General features: G+C 34.7%; 1 protein-coding gene across 5 annotated transcripts in view; it reads left to right on the plus strand.

The window, feature by feature from the left end:
- Positions 1–16,946, plus strand: part of IPO11 (importin 11) — a 194,632-nt gene that overhangs the window by 97,411 nt on the left and 80,275 nt on the right. For all 5 annotated transcript variants that reach the window (XR_003612426.2, XM_028123860.2, XM_028123863.2 and 2 more), the window contains 3 exons: positions 4,429–4,505; positions 8,895–8,974; positions 9,389–9,469. Coding sequence is in view for 4 of the 5 variants with exons in the window: in XM_028123860.2 (XP_027979661.1) it covers positions 4,429–4,505; positions 8,895–8,974; positions 9,389–9,469 (238 nt within the window). In the remaining variant the exon portion in view is untranslated. The remainder of the gene's footprint in view (positions 1–4,428; positions 4,506–8,894; positions 8,975–9,388; positions 9,470–16,946) is intronic.

Below are 16,946 nucleotides of genomic sequence, written 5' to 3' on the forward strand. Positions count from 1 at the left end.
TCAAATCAGTGTTTTACTTTTTAATTTTGACACTGGTTTATTAAAATACCCATCTAATTTTCTTGTGTCAGTGTCCCTTTTTATTTCTAGCATTTTTTTTTAAACTGGTCAATATGGTTTTATTTCAGTATTTCATAAACTTTTAAATAGAATCATGTAAAAAACAAACATTTCCAAAAGTGCAAGGTAGTAGAAAGCTAATCAGTGCTATTAATCTTTCCATGCAGACAATCTCTTGCTGAGCTAAGCCATACAAATTCTGTAGCAGGGAATACGTATAAAATGATACTCTACAGATTTTAAAAATAGGGTTGGTCAAGAGATTGCACATGATACAACTGAAGTAGTGCAAATAATATACAGCTAAGAATTTAAATCAAACTTACTATCCTGTGTACTGTACAACCATGATGATACCATAGGTGGAGAGACAAGATATAAAGCTCCTTTACAGTTGCCTGCCCCTCATCATCAGAAAACTATTTCTAGCATTCTTGATGTGTAACTTTTAAAAGATACTATTCACTGCACAAAATTTTGGTATTTTTGTATATTGTTAAAATATTTAATAAATAAACACAGTATTTAAAATTTAAAATATTTTCATGAAGCATCATATGTAATAGGTATGTATTCATTGATTAACTTTTCACCTTTTAATTATTTTGCATTTAAATTTTATCTGCTATATCATCATATGGTTTACTTTATTTAGATTTGACTTATCTGTTCAAGATTTACATTTTAGCTTTTCTGTTTGAAATTTACTTGTGTTTCCTATACAGTTCAAGTTTTTATATTTTGTATTTTAACTTAACCAGAGATGCTTTACCTCAAGAGAACTTTCATGCTCTTATATTCATTTGTTGAATTGATACACCTACCTGTCTTTTTACCTGATGCTCCATGTTTCCTATATTTTCTGTTGAAGGGTAACATTAAAATTTACATTTCTCTGGTGAAAGATGTTGGTACATATAACTTGTCTAATTATTCATCAGAATAGTAACTTGTCTCTTTCCTAAGTGCTTTGACTTTGTCGCTCTTTTCTTCCTTTCTAATTCTTCATTTGAAGTTGGAGTTAAATGCTGTCGTTTTATTTTTAAGTACTTTAAACTTTTCAAGATTTTTTTCCTTTTTAAAATGCTACGGCTTATGTTGTGGAAACGAGCATAGGTAGTGAGACTGACAGTGATCTGAATGTCTTTTTCCTAAGGTAATGACATTGGGAGGGAAAAATTCATATGGAATTTTAATTTGGATCCAATGATAGAGTTTGAAACATCTTCTGAGATTTAGATTGTGCCCGTCAGTTTTTTTCTCACTGAAATATCATGACTGGATTGTGGTTTTTCTTTTGATTTCATTGTTATTTTAAAGGTGAATAGGATAAAATTTTTAAAGTCTTGTCTTTTGTTTTATTCTTTAAAAATGGAATCAAATCCTGTTCTTGTTGATCCGAGTTAAAGTGTCTATAAATATCATTGCTTGTATATGTGGCACGTACTTCATTTTTGGGGTGGCTGGTTTCTCGTGTCCCCCTTCCTCTTACCAATTTGGCATTTAAAATTTGTGAAATAGGGGCCCCTGGGTGGCTCAGTCGGTTAAGTGTTTGCCTTCAGCTCAGGTCATGATCCCAGGGTCCTGGGATCGAGCCCCACATCGGGCTCCCTGCTCTGCAGGAAGCCTGTCTCTCCCTCTCCCTCTGCCTGCTACTTCCCCTGTTTGTGCTCTCTCTCTGTCAAATAAATAAGTAAAATCTTAAAAATAAAGTAAAATTTGTGAAATAGTTCACAGATTAATAAGAAAGTCATATTATTTGTAAATATTTATAACTTAACATAAAATGAAAATACATTTCCTGTACCCTTGTTAAGAAATGGGATAGTAAGAATGTCTTTGAAGCCCATGGTATGGCATGTTTGTTGAATTTTCCTGTTTTCATTTCAGGGATGACCCACTGTACCAATTTTTTTTGTTTTCATTCCTTGGTTTTCTTTCTTGTAATGTTTTTAAAATCACGTGTGTGTGTGTCTTTTTAAACAGTGTATTCTAACTTCATATAAATTTTATAGCTTGTGTTCTAACTTGCTTATTTTTTTTTTTGCTCCCTGTTCTAAGATTGATCCATATTGATGAGTTTAATGGTATGAATGTCACAATTCATATACTCACATATCATTTTGGTTGATGTGCAAATAATGCAACTGAACATTTTGTACATGACAATGTATGCAGATGTATGAGACCTTATTCACTAGGTCATAGGTGTGTGCACATATACATATTTGACTTTTTCAGATAATAGTTACTTTCCAAGTGATGAGATCAGCTTCCTCCCACCAGCAGTGTGCAAGAGTTCTCATTATTCGTAGCTTTGCCAATACCTATTATGTCAGACTTTGGAAATTTTGCTAATCTGGTAGGGGTAAAAGTGTACCTTGTTTTGGTTATATTTTACATTTTCTTGATTACTAGTGCAGTATCTTCTTACATTTTTTATAGTCAGGTTTATTGACAGTTTTTGGATGGATCCTCTTTGGAATGCTGGTTCATGTGCTCTCTACATTTGTATTCGATTAACCTCTTGGGTATATTCCTTTGGACTGTTCCCTTTTCAGTTATATGTATTGGAAACAATCTTCTCCCAGTATGTGACTTACATTTTGACTTTTTTTTTTTTTTTAAAGATTTTACTTGTTTAAGTAACAAGAGACAGAGGCAGAGACATAGCGAGAGAGGGAACACAAGCAGGGGGAGTGGGAGAGGGAGAAGCAGACTTCCCGTGGAGCAGGGAGCCCGATGCGGGGCTCCATCCCAGGACCCTGGGATCATGACCTGAGCTGAAGGCAGATGCTTAACGACTGAGCCACCCAGGCACCCCACATTTTGCCTTTTTTGAGGCATCTTTTGATACACACTAATTGTTAACTTTAATGTAATCATATTTATCTCTTTGTTCCTTAATCTTTCTTTAACTTAAAGCTCTAATTATGTTCTCCTGATGTTGTAAAATAAAAACTTACCCCTTCCCATATAAAACTCCAGTTAATTTCTGTATTTCATGTGAGGTAGAGGCCCAGTAGCTCACCACCAGTGACTGAATTGTCCAACCTTTTCTTAACCTGGGAGTTGCCTCTTTCATAAACGAGCAGGTCTGTTTCTTATGTTACTCTGTTTACCATATTAAATACATTGATTTTATAGTAAGCCGTAATATGCGGTAAAAGAAGTGCCCCCCCACCCCCCATGTGTTTTTTTTTTTTTTTTCTTGGCAAATTTCTTGTTTGTTCTTGGTCATTTGCCTTCCAATTCATTTTAGAACTTAGCTTTTCTAATTTCTAGGGAAAAGCCTGTGGGGATTTGAATGAAGTTTTGATTCTGTATAACAATTTAGAGAGAATTGACATCTTTATGGTGCTGGATTTTTGTATCAGTGACTCTTAGAGTAAGATCTATTTAAATCTTAGGTATTTGTTTTGATGTATAGAAATTGAGCTGATTTTTATATACAGTGTATTGATATATTCAGCAACATTGTTGAAGTCTCTTAGTGATTAAAGTACTTTTTTATGAATTCTTTCTCCCTCTCTTTTCTGTCAGTCATATCTTCTGTGAATAAAGACTATTTAACTTTTTCCTTTCACTCTTGTGTCTTTTATTAATTTCTTTGGCATATCATGCAAGGACCCCTCCATACATATACTCAATAGATGTGAAGGTAGACAAGATAAAAAATAGAGGATATTTTTTGAGGTGTGATTGTGTTTTTCCAAGAGAATGGTGTCAAATGTCATCATTAGGTGTGTTTTCTACAAGTGTTTGGTAGGTACTCTCTTACCAGATTAAGGACTTATTTCTGTTTATAATAGGATAAGAGTTTTGATAATGAATGTTAGATTTTGAATAGGATCCCCTCCTCTTTTCTTGCAGCTGTTTTGACAATCATGTTTTTTCTCCATTAACCTCTTGGGTGGGGAGTGAGGTGGTAAACCAGCTGCACACTTCTGTGATAAACTACAACCCATATATATTTTATTTTTTATACATCGATTCTTTCATATTTCCCAGTGTCTGTTGAAAGGACACATGAATAACGTGACAGAAAAATAAAAACAAAGCAATTTTTGTTTCTCCTTGACCATAATCATGCCTTTGCTTTATCATTATAATTTTATTGTAAATATTTTAGTATGTAGTTACTTCCCTTACTATTTTTGCTGTGTATATAGAAATCATAATAGATGGTTTATAGATGGGTTTTAAATTTTGACAAATTTGGTAATTTTTTTCCTAGAAAGTTAACTTCCATAACTTTGTGTATTGTCCATTTTTCTTTCTTCTTTAGATGGGACAATTTTAGTAAGTTGTATTGTTAACAGCTTAATGGTTATAGAAAGAGACTTAATCATCTGTTTTTCTTCCTAGGTTAGTGACTTTGGAAAACAGCCCATGTGTTACACCAGAGTTGCTTCGTATATTTCAGAATATGTCCCCACTTCTTGGTATGTGTGAAAGTGTAAAACACAATACTGTTTTTGAATGCAGCGATAATTTGGGGCCTGATAGGTGACTTTAAATTATACCTTCCATTTTTATAGAAGTTCCTCGTATTCACAAACAAATTTAATAGTTTTTAGATATGTTTCCAATAACTTTTTAGAACCATTTCTGCTTATTAAAGAGTAGACACTAAATTTACTAAATAACTAAAAACAAAAAAGTGTTCTTGGAAAATTAATTCCATATTAAGTTTGAACTTTGCCTGATAAAGTTTTTGTTTCATAGCAGGTTCTGTAAGGTATTTAAAAGACTGTATTGTAAAGCTGCTTCTGTATACCATGGTATTATCCAGTTTCCTTTACAAAATGATTTTATGCTGTCACTTATTCACAAATGAGCTCTGTACATATTTCTGATTTAGCTAAGGTACCAACAACATGAAGACTATAAAATATTGGCAGATCATATTTATTGTTTATTACTGATGTATAGAGATGCAAAATCATGAAGTGTAATATTCTAGAAGCATCATTTGTGGCACTTGGGATGGGAGAACTGGACACTGTGCCGGGAGTGGGGCCTTAGTCTCTTTGGCCACCTTGGATGAGATCTAATTCAGTTTTTTTTTTTTCCAATCTGAACATGTTTTCTGATGATAATTAATACTAGAGAATACTTTCCTGTTACATGTCACCTACCATTCATAAGTATGTAATACCTTACATTTTAAAAAACATAATATTTTATTTATAGAATTGTTTTGTGAGGGATTTTACCAGTGGATATTCACATTTAAACTCTCTTGGAGTAATATAAGGATTGTATACAGTGCTGTTTATGGGCCTTTATGATTCTTTTTCAGTCTGCAGAATACTATAATTTATAAAATGTAAAAATTCAGTTTTTTGCATTCATAGTAACCATTCTTCAAGAGTGATCTATGAAACATTTTTAATTCCTTCATTAGAACTTTGTGTCTACTAAATATTGTTGGGAGAGGGCATTTACAGCAATATCTGAAGACTTTTTTTTTCCTGGGAATTTATTTGTAGTGAGTAGTTTTATTAGAGGAAAATATTACTGAGGTATAATGTTACACCAGAAAAGTAGATTTACTTTTTCACAGATCAACAAATGTGGACTAAAACACTATTATAACTGATTAGAAAACATCTCATTTGCTGGATGGTCATAGTGGGTAGATAATGTAATTAGTCCTTCACATTTTCTTTATTTTCTATTATTTTCCCCCATTCAGAATAGATCTCAAATAATACCAAAATACCATCTGTTTTCTGATAAAGAACCACTTGCCATTTATCATCTAGTGTCCCTATAAAATTGTTGGAAAAAATCCCAGAGATGAATACTGTGGCAATAGACCAGTCACTTGTTGCTAGTCTTCTAAAAAAGTTTTATCTTTCTTTAAGAAACCATAGGGAAAGATAGTGGAAAATGTCCTTTCACTCCTTTAACTCTGGTGAAGGCCTTTTAGTTGTACTCCTCCTAACTTGGAGACCAAAGATAGCGTCATTCTGGGTAATCCACAGTGCTTCTTTGTACTTGACCTAGGAATAGAAACCTCAACCAGAGCAATTGTCAACTTTGTCCTGAGCAGGATTCAGCCATTTGTACTTATGGGTGACTTTATACAGTGATTTCACTTTTCCTCTGTTATTTGACCCCAAATTCAGCATGCCTGACCTTTACAGTGTAACAAGAGAAGGATTTGTAGACAGGAAAAAGAGACTTAAACAGAAAGTATTGACTAGCCCTACTAAGACTTTATGACACTATTTTGAGTGTAGATTTAGGTAAACACTGTAGTACAGTTTAACCATAGAAAGCTATGTAGTTGATGCATAATCCTTACAAATCAGTAAGGACTTCTGTGTATTTAGAAAAGTGTCTGGTGGGGCACCTGGGTGCTCAGTCGGTGAAGCATCCAACTCTTGATTTCCGCTTGGTCATGATATGAGGGTTATGAGATTGAGTCCTGCATCTGGCTCCACCCCCAGTGGGGAGTCTGCTTGAGATTCTCCCTCTCCCTCTGGTCCTTTCCCTGCTTGTAAAGGTGCGCACACATGCACATGCTCTTTCTCTCTCTCTAATAAAAGCAAATCTTTTAAAAAAAGTGTCTGCCACATAGTAAAGATTATTTGTTTTGCAATTATATGTGTTACTATTACTGTTAATATTACTGCTATTTTAAAAGAAAAAGCAACCACAGTCAATGAAGGATTTGTTACCTAACTAAATCAAGAATTACTAAAATTTCATCCTTGTGATAATTGATACTAGATTTAAGCTTTTTTAATATTCAAAAATTTTAAAAATTCTGTATCTTACAGATAGTAACAGTGAATATAGATTATATGGAAGCTATTGAATTAGTTTGTTTCCTGCTTTCTCTTTGAAAACAAACACTGTAATTTGTTTTATGCATTATGGTATGTATATTTGCTTCGATAAATGAAGAAATTCTGTTTACACATTATATCTGTGCATGTTTAGTATACCTTGACAACAGTGTTACCTTTATTCTTGAGTATCATATTCTTGAGTATCACAAAACTAATTTTTACATGTAACATTTTGCATATACATTATTTTATATTAGCTTTAGAATTTATTTTGAAATATAACCAGAATATTTATTTTAATCTTTTAAGAATATTGATCAAAATGAATACTTACTTTTCTTATCAGTGAAAACATATTCTTTGTCATTATATTCATGATTTTTTAAAAAATTATTGAATATGATAGCTATTACTTTTTTATAAGTAGAAATAAAGCTGTTGGCAGGAATTTTCTCATTTTCATGAAGGGGGGAATCGGAGGGGGAGACGAATCATGAGAGACTGTGGACTCTGAGAAACAAACTGAGGGTTTTAGAGGGGAGGGGTGGTGGGGGGATGGGTTAGCCTGGTGATGGGTATTAGAGGGGACGTACTGCATGGAGCACTGGGTGTTATATGCAAACAAGAATCATGGAACACTACATCAAAAACTGATGATGTAATGTATGGTGATTAACATAACATAAAAAAATAAAGTTAAAAATAAAATACATAAGACCAACAATATTGAATACTATTTAGATGTTTAAGTTAATGACTTTTAAGATATGTTAAGTGTGTGAACAAATACAAGGCTAAAATTCATTTTATATCCTTTTTCCTAAATGTAAGTAGAACCAGAGGAATTTAAAGTAGAACCAAGGGGCACCTGAGTGGCTCAGTCGTTAAGCATCTGCCTTCAGCTCAGGTCATGGTCCCAGGGTCCTGGGATCGAGCCCCACATCGGGCTCCCTGCTCCGCGGGGAATCTGCTTCTCCCTCTCCCACTCCCCCTGCTTGTGTTCCTGCCCTGGCTGTCTCTCTGTCAAATAAATAAATAAAATCTTTAAAAATTAAAATAAAAATAAAGTAGAACCAAAAGCTATCACTAAAAATAATTCTGATAACTTCTAAGGGCTTGTTTTTAAAATCCTTTAAATCTGTTTTATAGTGTTAATTTACTTAGTATTCTCATTACTTTTTTTTTTTTAAAGCTTTTATTTATTTATTTGATGGAGGCAGACGGTTAACGACTGAGCCACCCAGGCGCCCCTGATAGTTACATTTTTAAGAATATTTTTTATGTGTAAGTTCTTACAGGAGAGCAGATTGAAGACGAGTCCAAGGATTGAGAATTATCTAAACACAGTATTAAAAGTTTTTGGAGTGAATAGGACTCTTTTCATAAGTAGTGTAGCATATCCAGTGCCAGTGCAGTAGCACTCAGTAAATGCTTATTAGTGAACCATTTAAGCACATGTAAAAATGTGATGGTAAAATGATTCAGTTCCAGGGCGCCTGGGTGGCTCAGTTGTTAAGTGTCTGCCTTCGGCTCAGGTCATGATCCCAGGCTCATGGGATTGAGCCCCGCATCGGGCTCCCTGCTCCGCGGGAAGCCTGCTTCTCCCTCTCCCACTCCCCCTGATGGTATTCCCTCTCTCGCTGTGTGTGTCTCTCTCTCTGTCAAATAAATAAAATCCTAAAAAAAAAAAAAAAAATTCAGTTCCTTGTCGTTTACCATGCTGGCACTAGAAATGTAGTTTGAAATGAAAGTTTGGTAAATATGATTATGTGCTTGTTTTCTGAAAGGAATAAAAAACCTGGGAGCTTAATTTTTTTCCCTAAATTAACTAGTGTCAGGTATATGGGGAAGTACTCAGTTATAGGTTGATGTCAGTTTTTAGGTAGCTGTTTGTATCCCAGTAGTCTGAATAGCACTCAAAAGGTTTGTAAAGAGCTGTATATAACTTAGTTTTAAATAAAGTGCTTCATTTAAACTGATTTTGAACATTGAATTAACCTGTCCTTTTTAAAATAAATTCTTTGGCAGAACTAAGTTCAGAAAATCTCAGAACCTGCTTTAAGATCATCAATGGTTATATCTTTTTATCATCAACAGAATTTCTACAGGTATGATGTACTAGTTTTTGCATTGTAAAAATTAATGTAGTTCTTACTTTGATTGTTTCTCATTTGAAATCAAGAGGTACCTTTTAAATGAAGATTGATCAGTTACTTGAAGGGGAGAAAAAAACTTTATAAGCACTGTAGGGCAGATGTGATGCAGTTCCATGCACTGTTACTTGACACAAAAAGTATCTCTATAAATAAACACAGCCTTATATTTCTGCAAAATCAGTATCACAGTAAACTGTATTTTTATCTTCTAAGCTTTTTCTAAGAGTTCTAATTGAAACTTTATATGCTTAGACCTTAAGTATATAGTTTTCAAAAAGATTGTAATGAGTTCCAAATTTACTTTTTGCCTGTTTTGATACTGTAAATATGTTTGTATGTATATTTTGACTTTTGATTGAATTTCAGACATATGCAGTGGGTCTCTGTCAGTCCTTTTGTGAGCTCCTAAAGGAAATTACTACAGAAGGTCAAGTTCAAGTACTCAAGGTATTGTCATATTTTAAATGAATATTGTTGTAAGTTTTTCATCTGTATTTTGTGAAATTGGACCTACATTTGGGTTTGGATGATTGTCAAGGAGAAGAGTACTTCTAGACAGTATTTTCTTTTAGTGGTAATCAATTACTATAATTCTGGACCAGGGGTTTCAAATTTGAATGTGGATACAGATCTGAGGATGTTGTTAAAATGTGGATTCCACATTTCTGACAAGTTCCCTGCTGATGGTATCCTAATCAAGGTGCATCTCCCCACTCCATCCTGAGACCTCACTTTTAAGCAAGGCTTTAAAAATGTTTATGAATTGTCCAAAGGCTGGTGACATGTGATACTTCTCACTGCTCCAGTTGGTTAGCCTACTTTTGGGAAGAAATTTTATTATAATTTGGAACTTTTAATTTGTGTTGGCAACATAGTTATACTATGAAACTTGTATAGATTGAGTATGATTTAGAGCCATAAATCATATAAAATCATTATGTTGTATACCTGAAAATAATATAATGTTATGTGTCAGTTATACCTCAATTAAAAAAAAACTTTAAAAAATAAGCTCTGAGTTAATGTTTATGCATTATATCTTTGTAGATTAAGGATATATATTATCTTTATATATTGTATATCATTGTGTAGAATAAGAACAGGCTCTGAGTTGTATATATTTATGTATTAAAGATATAGTATTAATTAAATATATATTTATAAACAAGTATATTTATAAATTTATATGAAATATATATATGTATACACATAAGTGCTTTATGTTTGTACTTTGCAAGAAGATGTAGCTGTTAACCCTTCCTGCACTCCCCCACTTCCCTGATTTCTTAGCTGTGTTCTAAGTCAGATATGGTTAGATATGCAAGATGGTTAGGTGAAGTGTTAATTATCATAACAAAGTTGCATTTATCGTATGAGAATGATGGCATTTCTTTAGATCCTAAAAACTATATGATTTCCTCCCAGCGAAATTAAAAAGCCTTTGCCCAAAGAGGTTCATTGTAAGAAATGTATAACTGACCTTGAACAACACAAAGGTTAGAGTTGGAGACCCTCTGCACATTGAAAATCCAGGTTTAACTTCTGACTCCTCATAAACTAAACTACTAATACCCGGCTGTTGACTGAAATCTTAAAGATAACATAAACAGTCAATTAACACATATCTTTTAAGTTATATGTATTATATACTGTATTCTTATAAGAAAGTAAGCTAGAGAAAAGAAAATTTTAAGAAAATCATGAGATAAAATGAAAAAAAAACTCATGAGAAAATGCATATCTAGTACTGTACTATATTGAAAAAAATCTGCATATATGTGGACCTGTGCAATTCAAACCCTTGTTCAAGGGTCAGCTGTATGTAACTAATCACAATAATTGTCATAGTAATCCACAGTATATTTGGGGGACTAAGTGGGTAAAAGTTTGTGCATACGGTAGAGTCTTCTTTTGTATTAACCACTGTGATAGCTGCTATACATCTAATAAGAGTAGTCATTGGTTTGAACTTATTCAAGCGTTACAATATTTAATGTGTTGTTCTTCAGATATTTATTGTGCACACGCACAAATAAAACTCCAGATATCTGTGTTACAATGCTTATTAATTCGACTTTCAAATTGGTTGCATTTGGTATCTTTGGTCATTATTTATTCACTGTATAGGTTATAGGTCAGCAAACTTTTTCTGGAAAGGACCAGGTAGTAAATGTTTTAGGCTTTGTGGGCCATACAGTCTTTGTCTCCACTATTTGTATCTGCTGTTGTAGAATTGAAAGCAGTTATAGATGATATTGTGACTGTATTTCATTAATGCTTTATTTATAGAATTATGGCATGGACATAGTTTGCCAACCCTTGGTATTTGTATTCAGTTTTCAGTTATAAAGTGATCAGACAGGGATGCACCTATAATTAAAGAGTTTGTATGTTTCCTAGGGCTGCCATAACAAAGTACCACAACCCAGGTGGCTTAAAACAACAGAAATTAATTTATAGAATTTATAGTAATTATCTTTCTCACAGGATACTAGATACTGGAAAGTCTGAAAGCAAGGTGTTGGCAGGGCCATGCTCTCTCTGAAGACTCTGGGGAAAGTTTGTTCCATGCCTTTGTCTTAGCTTGTGGTGATGGCCAGCAAGCTTTGGCTTCCTTGGCTTGTGTATGTATCATTTCAGTCTCTGCTTTCCTTTGTTACATGACGTTCTCCTTGTGTCTCTGCTTTCTCTTCTAATAAGAGTACCAGTCCTAATGGATTAGAGGCCTATGCTAAAAATACCATCTTAACCCAATTACATTTGCAAAAACGCTGTTTCCAGCCACATGTACGGGTATCTGGGATTAGGACTTCAACATATCTTTTTGGAAGACACAGTTCAACCCATAACAAGCATTTACTGTTAAAAAGTGAAAAGATGGTTTTTGTGTGTGGGGATGAACTATGGAGGACTTGATTGGAGTAGGTTTTGTAAATGAAAGTGACCCAGTAGAAGGGAGGATGGCTCTAGATGATACAAGGGATTGGGATTTCGGATCAAGAGCATTTGTGGAAAGATTAGCTTGAAAGGGGAGCAGGAGTTTGTTTTCTGAGAGAGTTGGCAAAAAATGGCAGTGATTGAAGCTGTAGATAATCATGTTTGGTGAGAAGTGTAGGAAACTGGTGTGTGACCTTGGTGTTTTCAGTTACAAAGGAGACAAGGTTAGAGCTGCCTGATGACTGCCACTCTTGAGGCAGAGGTACATTGCAAGATGATGAGACTATTTGTACTTTTCACAGGTTGGGGGCATGAATATTACTCATCTCAGTATTCATTCTTAAATGAATTCTGCATTACTGATGTTAAAGATGGTACTTAAGATTCTTGATTCACTTACATATTAGAACAGTGTCTTTAGGCTTTAAGAGAATTCTTACAATACGGAAAGGTTTTTAACAGGAGTTGAAATAAGAACTTTGGTTAATTCTGATTTTTCCCAGCAAGTCCATTTATCAAACCCATTACCTCACCATACTGTCCGTTTTTTGCTTTTCTGTATTTGAAATCACAGTAGAAACTTTAAACCAAGATAATGTTGTAAACTAAAAATAGGGCACATACAGTAAAATATGATAAAACGCTGATTTTAGTTTCATAGATTCTTTAGTTTCTTTTTTAGTGTAGGGGTTAAAGCATGAGAATGTAAGCCCCAGTTACGAAAGAAGCATGTGGTCTTTGAAGGAGTAGTTATAGAAATCTGTGGCTTGTAGAGACCACCCTGGATGGTTGAGGCCTCGTCTACTGCTATGTGTCTATCAATCCTCACCCCCACTATTTTCACAGTATTCTCTAAGCTGCAGAGATTACAAGTAACATTGGACATGTTTACAGAAATGCTCTTGTGAATTTTTAATGCATTTATGCCCTTACCAAACTGATGTAGTGGCAATATATGATTTTACTGAGGACCCCATCTGTCTTATGTAATCTTAGCTTCATCTTTTGCCTTGGTGGTAATTCCTTTTCTGGAAGTAGAAGAGATAACAAGGCGTCAACACTTTGGCCTTAATTCTAACCGAGGAAAAAGTGACTGGCTATGTGGGAGTGATAGAAATTTGAGAGGAAATTGCCATGTCATTTTGATGCTGTCTTTATAGATTTGTGTGTGTGTGCGTGCGCGTGTGTTTCTCCTCTGGCTTTTCCATTATCCTAACTTAAATTATGTATTCTCCTTCCTCTGAATGCATACAATGTAAGTGGTGTGGAAGCGAGGGGATTCTGTAATTCTTATGTTAAGGATTGCACAGCGAATATGCCTACATCCAGTAGAAATGCCAATTGAAGCATACTAACTGCCCATTTCCAGTGTTATTCTCCTCTTGACCTGCGCTTTGGTTTGCACATCCAGCTCTGCTACTTACACAGTTCTTATGTATATTCTGGGCTTAAATTCTCTCATTTGTTATATAAGGGATTGTGCCACATGAAATTTTAATAATTTGTAAGTATGCATTATCTGAAATCTTCTGTTAAATTTTAATGTATATATTCTGAGTGTTAAGAAAAGAGGTTGTTGTTTATGTTTAAACACCTCTGAGAAAAAGTTTGAATTGAAAGTGGTTTTTTTTCCTCCTGCTTTTGTACTTCTTTTTAGTAACTACTGAAAGACCAGTTGTTCGGAGCCATATGAAATGGGCATTGTGAAATTCATTGGCAAAGTGAAATCAGTTTTTAAGGATATGTCCTAAGGAGAATGTTTACTTTTTTTTTAGTATTTATTGTTGATTATAGTCTTGCAAAATCACATAATCAGAGTCAGTAGAGCAGTAGAGCGCAGGAGGTAAGACTGTGGACCGAAGCGAAACTGCCTGCGTTCAAGTATTGGCTCTGCTGCTTCACGGCCCGGTGCAGTGAGCAGCCTCGTCTCTGCCCCTCACCTTCCAGCACTAAGATGGGGATGAAAACTTCACTTGTATCCTAGGGTTGAGGTGAGGATCCCAGGAGCTTAAACGTATAAGGCGCTGATAACAATGCCTACCATGTAATCAGGTAATATTAAGTGTTGGCTATTTTTACCTAACTGTATAATTAAATAGTTGTCTAATTATATAATCTCCCTTCGGGGCAGAATAGGCTACTATACTTGGAGGCCAAATAATTTATTTGGTTGTTAAGATTTTGGGCTGTAAGAAAAAACAAGTTATTCTACCTCATCTTTTGGCCATTTCTTCTAAATAAGTGTTCATTTAAAAATAAAAAGAATACATTAGTTAAAACTTCAATATTAAGCAGGCTATTTACAGAATGATAGAGCTTTATTTTTTATCAAGAATTATATATCTTAGCTGGCCCTTTAAACAAATAATACGTTATATGTTAAAAAAAAGAAGATATGAAGGGGGGGAATAGGAGGGGGAGACGAACCATGAGAGACTCTGGACTCTGAGAAACAAACTGAGGGTTCTGGGGGGGGTGGGGGGATGGGTTAGCCTGGTGATGGGTATTAAAGAGGGCACGTTCTGCGTGGAGCACTGGGTGTTATGCACAAACAATGAATCATGGGACACTACATCAAAAACTAATGATGTAATGTGTGGTGACTAACATAACATAATCAAAAAAATAGAACTGTAAAGTCAAAAAAATAAATAAAATAAAATTAGTTGTATTTAATTCTTTCTTGCTTTCCAGAATAGTAGCACAGTCTTTTAAAAAATTTTTAAGAAAATTTCCAAATTCATACAATGTATAACACCACCCTTAAGACTTTTACTAGGAAAAAAAATCTTTTTGCTTCTCCTTTTTCCTTTGATGTGAAAGAAGGATACCATTGTTTCTTAATTGTACCTAGTAATACTTGATTTAAAAATTCAGCGCAAATCATTTATCATGCAAGTATACATTAAAATAATTTGTGTCATTTAACGTAAGTTACAGATTAAGCCAATTTGTAGATACGCCAGCAGGAGTTCATTGATAGGATATAAGGACTTGAATTAAATATTGGCCACCTGATAACATTTAACACTGTTTTTGTGTAAGCATTGCTATAGCTAAACCAGTACATTTTATTTGGAATCTCAGAAACTGGATTTTATTATTTAATTGATAAACCACAACAAACACCACAACAAAACCTCATTATTACTAACGGGACCACAGTTGTATCCATTGGCCAAACATATAAACTAGGACTAATTACAACTTCTTCACCTCTGGTTAACTGTTCAGTTGGTCTTACCAGTTCTACTCTCTGAATTTTCTTTTGATTCTGTTTCACTACTCCTGCCTCCAAGTCTAATAATAGCATTTTCCTACATAATTTTTCAGAAATAATTTCGTCTTCTCTAGCTATGGTTCCTAACCTTTTTGAATACAAAGATTCCATTTTAGCCCTGATATATTTGTGGATCTTTTATGCAGTAATAACTGTATCTTTACATATAAAGAAAATGCATCTGCCAGCTGGTTTGTATTGAATGATATACATGTAGGTGAATTTATATTCTGACAGTCATAATGATATAAATATGTGATTGCTTCTCCTTTTCTCTACAAGCATTTAATCTTAGGCGTTAATAATTTTTTTAAGTGTGGGGCGCCTGGGTGGCTCAGTGGTTGGGCGTTTGCCTTTGGCTCAGGTCATGATCCCAGGGTCCTGGGATCGAGTCCCGCATCGGGCTCCCCGCTCAGCGGGGAGCCTGCTTCTCCCTCTGCCTCTCCCCCTGCTTGTGTTCCTTCTCTCGCTGTGTCTCTCTCTGTCAAATAAATAAATAAATAATCTTAAAAAAAAAATAATAATTTTTTTAAGTGTTATTTTCTTATATGCACTACATTGTTTGCCAGTAGTGTTTTTGCTCAGTATGTTCAGACACATCGACCCATTGGGTATTTTATTATTTTACATTACTTGTCCAAGTCTTTTCCAGAGCCGTGCTGACTCTCCTGTCTTCTTTCTCCTCTCCAGGCTTGTAGCTTCTTCTTGTTCCTAGTGTCTTGAAATTTTACAGTGATGTGCCTTGATGTAGGTTTATTTTATTTTTTTTTTTTTTTGAAGATTTTATTTATTTGACAGAGAGAGACACAGTGAGAGAGGGAACACAAGCAGGGGGAGTGGGAAAGGGAGAAGCAGGCTCCCTGCCGAGCAGGGAGCCCAATGCGGGGCTTGATCCCAGGACCCTGGGATCATGACCTGAGCTGAAGGCAGATGCTTAGCGACTGAGCCACCCAGGCGCCCCGATGTAGGTTTATTTTAGTTGATTGTACTGGGCACTACTGGGCCCGTTTAATCTGGAAACTCTTTTAGACCCTTTAAGGATAATACCCTATCTTCTCCTGTGGAGAGAGATGGTCAATTGCCCAAATACGAAGATTTGGGAATAACTGCCACCCTGTTTCTTAAGTAGACTTTTAATCAGTCTTATTTTTAGCTTTTTCCTTTCCCTCATTTCCAGAGGAGGTCCTAATTTCTGTGGGTTTTGATGAAACGTAGGGAGAAGACAGAGATGCCATAAATTAAGTTGCTTCTCCACCCTATCCATTGCATCCTTAGGTTTTAGCTCTCTGTGACCTGATCAGTCACTTTTGAATTTCTTCTTTATACCTTCCAGTATTCATCTCTCATCCCTTGGTCCTTTTAATGATTCCCCTTCCCTTTAAAATCCCTATACTGTAATTATAGTAGGGTATCAGGAGGGAATGAAGTTAAATATGCATCTAGCCTTCAGCAGATGGCTTTATTTTCCATTCATACCTAAAATAGAGACTTTGTGATGACATGAACTTCTGCGATTCAGTTTACTAGCTTATCTACATCTTTCCCATCTTTATTCCAAATCTGTTTTTTTTTAATAAGCTTTACTGAGGTCAGATTTAATTATTTTCTGAATTTCATTTCCTGTTGCTTTTAATCAGAAACTGTGATAACTTTTTATCCTCTTATCTTTTAGTAGATAGCATAATACTTGGCCCACTGTAAAAGTTT

The sequence above is a fragment of the Eumetopias jubatus genome, unplaced genomic scaffold (genome assembly GCF_037043125.1).
Source record: "Eumetopias jubatus isolate StellerSeaLion01/CBP00866 unplaced genomic scaffold, mEumJub1_p1.0 scaffold_5, whole genome shotgun sequence".
NCBI classification, from domain to species: Eukaryota; Metazoa; Chordata; class Mammalia; order Carnivora; family Otariidae; genus Eumetopias; species Eumetopias jubatus.